The sequence below is a fragment of the Carlito syrichta genome, unplaced genomic scaffold, assembly GCF_000164805.1.
Source record: "Carlito syrichta isolate Samal-C Ts95f unplaced genomic scaffold, Tarsius_syrichta-2.0.1 Scaffold306846, whole genome shotgun sequence".
Lineage (NCBI taxonomy): Eukaryota > Metazoa > Chordata > Mammalia > Primates > Tarsiidae > Carlito > Carlito syrichta.
The window spans coordinates 410,894-417,017 of record NW_007250942.1 but is presented as its reverse complement, the minus strand read 5'-3'; the positions used below and the strand labels follow the sequence as shown (position 1 = coordinate 417,017).

The 6,124-nt window shown below is 37.9% G+C and overlaps 1 protein-coding gene across 1 annotated transcript in view; it reads left to right on the top strand.

The window, feature by feature from the left end:
* DNAH6 (dynein axonemal heavy chain 6) overlaps window positions 1-6,124 on the top strand; it is a 310,610-nt gene that overhangs the window by 7,173 nt on the left and 297,313 nt on the right. Inside the window, exon 2 of the mRNA XM_008063442.2 lies at window positions 5,727-5,900. Coding sequence (XP_008061633.1) covers window positions 5,727-5,900 — 174 coding nt within the window. The remainder of the gene's footprint in view (window positions 1-5,726; window positions 5,901-6,124) is intronic.

The window sequence follows — 6,124 nt, the reverse complement described above, 5'->3', positions numbered from 1 at the left end:
GGCAGTCCACTCACCTCAGCCTCCCAAGGCGCGGGATTACAGGCTGAGCCACCGAGCCCGGCTTCTTTTCTATATTTTTAACATTTTGAGTTAGTTCCATATTTTGGCCCTTAAGGTCTGAGATTCTTTATTCTGTTTGGTTAATTCTGCTTTCCATGTTTATCAGTTTGTTACTTATTTCAATGTATTCTTTACTACTATGTAGTAAAGAATGTTATTAATTTATTTCATGCAATGTATTGAAGTGTTTCATGTTATTTATTTCATTCAATGTATTCTTTACTAACTGAGATATATCAGCTCCATTCTTTCTTCCTATCTTTCCTCATTTCTGTTTATTCTCTCTATTAATATCTTGATACCTGGGTTTGTGGTTTGAGACCAATCATTCTGGGGACTCTTCATTGTTTAAGTTCTAAAGTCTGTGTTCTCAGTTGTTGCTCTCCCAGGTGTATGAAGCCAATATTCTTCCTGTAGTTTTTCTTCATCTGTGTAGGTTTTCCTCTTTCCCCTTTTTATGGTTTTTTAAAAAACATTTTAACCATTTTATTTTATTGTTATTTTTTATTTTTTTGAGTTGGAGTCTCACTCTGTTGCACGGACTGGCATGCAATGGCACACTTATAGCCACCCCAGCGTCGACCTGCTGGGCTCCAGTGATCCTTCTACCTCAGCCTTCCAAGTAGCCAGAACTACAGGTGTGCACTACCACACCCAGCTAATTTTGATTTATTGTAGAGATGAGATCTCGCCAAGTTACCTGGGCTGGTCTTGAACCTGTGGGCTCAGGTATTCCACTTGCCTTGGCCTCCCAAAGTGCTGGGATTACAGGCTGAGCCTCCAAGCCCAGCCTATCCTCCCCACTTTTTTAACCTCTTCTTTAATCCTGTTACTCAGTGATGGGGGATAGCTTTTACTTCTGTTTTCTCGTCTTCTATTCTTCCTTATGTAGATCCTCTGACTTTGTTCAATTTTGAAGCTGGACTAGGGATCTGTGCTTTTTGCAGTTTTGAGATTTAATTAAGTGGGGAGTTATAATTCAAAAGCTATCTGCAGGTTCCAGTATCCACTGACAGGTGCATGGGCATCCTAGAACCTATTTCACACAGCCTTACAATCTATCCATTCAGTGAGGGTGTATGTTTGCCCCCTGAAAACAAAATGAGGTAAGAAAAGGGAAAAGAATGGAAAAAGGAGGGAGGAAGACAAAAAGAAGGGGGAGAGGGAGAAGAAGAAGAGGGAAAATAGGCATATCAACTGACGAAAAAACAGAGGAACAAAGGCAGTAAAAACAAACAAAAAATTAAAACATACAGTCATTCAAACAAACAGACCAAAAAACCCTTTTGAGGTACACCCTAAAAAAATGCCCATACACAAACAGGAAAAAAAAAATTAAAACAACAGAAACAAAGCAAGTATGAAAATGTAAACAAAAACAGAAAGAAAGAGAGAAGAAAAAACAAACTAAAACAAAAAACAAACAAGGAAACAAAAAACTTGCTCTGTGACTGTTTCTGTAACTACAGATTCCTTTTGGCTGCCTCTGTCACGTTAAGGAGCAGCTCCAGTCTCCAGCCTATCCCCTCCACTTTTAGCTCAGGCTGATATTGATAGAGTTGCTTCCAGGGTGGGTCAGATGCCCCAGGTACTACTGTGGGAGGAAGATGGATCAGATCTGGACTCATGCGACTTGTCTGCCATTGTCACTGCTGTCAAGTCTCCCACTCAGATCTGACGTGTCTATGCCTGTTCCATCATGGGAGAGGGGCATCCATCTCTGAGTCCAATGAGTCCAATGAGTCCAATGAGGGGAGAACCCTCCCAGGCTGGAGGCTAGACAGAGTTGGGCAGGGCAATGCAGGTCTCTGCACAGTCCTGAGACAGAGAGGATGGCACTGGCTGGCATCTCCTCACCAGCAGCAGGGCTCCGTTTCAGATTTCCGTGCCCTGCCTTCTCCACGGTTCCTGCTGTTGATGCCCAGTCTGCTGCCACAGGTGATGGCGTGGGCCAGATGCCAGTGGGGAGGAGCAATTGTTCTCAGCTGCCTCCTCTCGAGAGCCCCGAGGTGATCCTTTGTGCTGGGAACTCCAATCTCAGGGTGGGGGTGGATTGCAGAGGGGAGCCCCAGGTGTGTGAACCCAAGTCTCCCCTCCCAGACGGACTTTCACTCACCTACCAGTGCACACCCATTCTGGCAGAGAGTCTTTATGGACCCTCGCTTTTGTGGAGACTCTCACACTCAGACCTGTTCTGTAGCCATCTTGCTTCTCTCCAGCTGAATTTTTTTTCCTTTATATATGACGTGGTCCTTCTTGTCTGGATTTCCTTTTTTTTTTTTTTTCCCTCACTTTCTTCAAATACTTTTGCTAGAATATGCCTCAGTATGGGTCATTTCTGTGCTGATGTCCCAGGTAGTTGGTGTGCCCTTTTAACATAAAAAACCGAATCTTTTTTATCTGCAAAGTTCTCTTTAATCACCTTACTTTTGAGTTTTACTAATTACAATTCCACTTTCCCTTGTTACTATCTCGTTAATTTTTTTAAACTCACTTTTGGATTTTAGATTATAGTTTTTCCTTTCTGTGTGTGACGGTGTCATTTCAGCACATTTCTACTATCTGAAGGGCTGTTATTATCGGAAACCTGGGAATTGGAATTTAAATAACTCATACCTGATTTGCACGACTGTTTCTCAGTTTCTCCTGGTATACTGTCCACCAAGTATCTGTTGGAAGTTTTAAGGTTCCCCATTCTCAAGGTCATTAAATGCCCTGTTGGTTTCCCTCTGCTTCCTCTAGCATATGGCTTATTAGTTTATTGTTACCTGCTTGGATTTTGAAGGTCATGGACTTCACCACTTTGTTTCATTACAGATGTTCATGAGTTTTTGATTTAATGATCCTAGTTTCAGCCAGGCATGGTGGCTCATCCCTGTAATCCCAGCACTTTGGGAGGCCAAGGCAGGAATATTTCTTGAGCCCAGGCATTCAGGACCAGCCTGGGCAATATAGCGAAACCTTGTTTCTACAAAAAATTAAAAAATTAGCTGGGTGTATGGTGGCATGTGCCTGTTGTCCCAGCTACTCAAGAGGCTGAACAGAGAGGATTGCTTGAGCCCAGGAGCAGGAGTTCAAGGCTGAGATGAGCCATAACCCTGCCACTGTACACCAGTCTAGGCAACAGAGTAAGATCCCAAATCAAAAAAAAAAAAAAAATCACCAACAAAACTAGTTTCCATGTTATGTGCTTTATATATTTAAGACCATATTATTAAATGTTTATAAAGTTAAAATTCTTATCTTCCCGGTGAAGTGAGCCCTTTTATTATTATGAAGTGACATGCTATCATTAATAATGCTTTTGTTTTTTAGTTTATTTTGTCTTATATTAAAATAGCAATACTACATTTATTTTATTTTAGATATTGGTATATTATAATTTTATTTTAGATATTGGTATATTATAATTTTTCTATCCTTTTAAAATTCTCTGTGTATTTATATTTTAGATATGTCTCTTGTAAACTGCATAGGGTAGGATTTGTTTTTAGAGTTTTTGTTTTTGCCTTTTGAGTCGGGGTCTCACTCTCTCACCCAGGCTGGAGTGCAGAGCCACAATCACAGTTCACTATAGCCTCAATCTCCTAGGCTCAGGCTGTCCTCCTGAGTAGCTGAAACTGTAGATATATAGACCATACCTGGCTAATTTTTTTTATTTTTGTGGAGATGCGGTCTCACTGTGTTGCCCAGGCTTAGTAATTTGTTTTTTAATCCAAACTGATGAGCTGCTTTTTTTTTTAACTGGGGCATTGAATACATTGGTATTTATTGCCAATGTTTAAACTTAGGTTTAAACCTCTATTTTGTGCTTTCTAACTGTCCAGCCTGTTCTTTGTTTCTTTTTATCTTACGTTGTGTTCTTTGAATTTATTGTTTTTTAATTCCACAAGTTGCAATTTTATACTCATTTACTATTCTGTTAATAATTTCTCTAGAAATTACAACATATATCCTTGATATTAAAATGCGATGTTTATAACTTCATCCTCCTTCCAGATTACACTCTTTTGTACCATTTACCACTGATGTAATTTCTAAATTCTAAACTCTACAAGTGATTATTATTAATCTGTACTCAACTGATGTTTACTTGGCTTTATCCAATATTTATTGCTTTTCATTCCTTTCTTTTTGCTGGAAATATATCCTTTAGATTGTATTTTGTTGCAATTGTACTGATGATAGATCTATCATTTTTTGCTCATATGAAATATATTTATTTGAAAAAATGTTCAATTCTTAAAAGACATTTTCACTGGGCATAGAATTCTGGATTGGAGAAATTCAATCCAGAAATCTACCCTCTTCTGACATCAGTTTGTTACTACTGAGAAGTCAACCGTTTGTCATAATTTTGAAGGTAATCTGTTATTCTGCCTTGTACTTTCAAATGTGTGTATGCATTGGGGGAAGGGAGCATTTGTTTTGTGTTTAACTCCCAGCATTCCTTCACTTTAGTCATAATCTTATCGAGTTGTGAGATGTTGTTAGCATCTTTACTTAATTTCATTTAAGTTTTCCTTTCTAACTTCAGTAGGTTTCAGAGAAGAGTTTTGTAAATGTTTGTTTATCTTGTCATTTTTATAGATCATTGTTTGGTCTCTGTGAAGTCACCCTGCTTAAGCAAATTCCATCTCTTCTTCTCAGTCTGCAATTCTGTTCTCTGTTCCCTTTCAGCATTGTTATATAGCTTAGATCTCCCTCATCTCTGTTGAACGAGCTAGGCTTTTCCTTTCTTCGGTGAGTGACTCAAGAGGGATTTTTATTCAGGAGATTGAGGCTACCATGAGCTGTGATTGTGCCACTGCACTTCAGCCTGGGTGGCAGAGTGAAACCCCAACTCAAAAACCAAAAACAAAACCCTAAAAATAACTCCTACCCTATTCTGTTTACAAGAGACATATCTAAAATATAAATACACAGAAAATTTTAAAAGGATAGAAAAATTATAATATACCAATATCTGTTAAAATAAACATGGTATTGCTATTTTAATATCAGACAAAATAAACTAAAAAACAAAAGCATTATTAATGATAGCATATCACTTCATAATAATACAATTTACCTGAAAACATAACAGCTGTTTCCTTTATTTACTCAAGCCCCTTTTTTTCTTATCCCAGCATATAAGAGATTGGCTATCAAGCTAAACTCACAATGCTTAGAAACTAAAGTTCATCATGGTGAATTCCTTGCTTTTGTTTATTATATTAAAAGCTGGGATTTTATTGCCATAATTTGAAGTTAGGATAGCCTAAGATAATGTCAACTTTTTTCAGATCTTCAATCAGTTATGGTTATAGGAAGTGATTGATGATTTTGGGACAGATTGATGATTTTGGGAGTGGTAGTAGATTAGGGGGGCTTATAATGGACAGTTAGGAGGTATATGATTCCATATCTCTGAGCCTTTTTTTGTGGTAACTTACTTCTAGACATATTAATTGGTAACTTAAAGTAAAAAATTAATAGAAAAGTCTTATTCAAGCAATAGGCCAGGGCCAGGCAATGGAGGTAGTTGCTGTCAAGACCGTGGCTTTGATGGGAAACTAGTCCAAGAAAGAGATCAATTTTCAACAGGGAAAGAATCCACAGGTAGTGAAACATAAGACCGGTTCACACTAATGTTAAAAAGACTAACATGTCTCTATTTTCCAAAGCCAGTGCTAAAAGCCTACCAAGATCATAAGCAACCAGAATACATACATGACCAGAACCGATTGCAGTTAATGACTTCTGGAATCCTTAAGCCTCCAGTAAACATTGCAGAAAAAAGTCATTCTATCACATCATCTCCATTTCTTGCTCATCAAGATGCTTCAAAAAAAATACAGGTATAATATTAAAACACTTAATTGATCCATTTGATTTAATTTTAGTTTTGTATGACATTACTAGCAGTCTTTTAACTCTTAAGAATAGTAGCAAAATCGTTGGGGTTTTTAAAATCATCTCTGTGATTACCTGGAGAATGAAACCATTTTCAATAAGGCTGCATAATGGGATTGGAGAACATAACATTTCCTGGCTCTTCTTATTTAAGGAAAATTTGGACAGT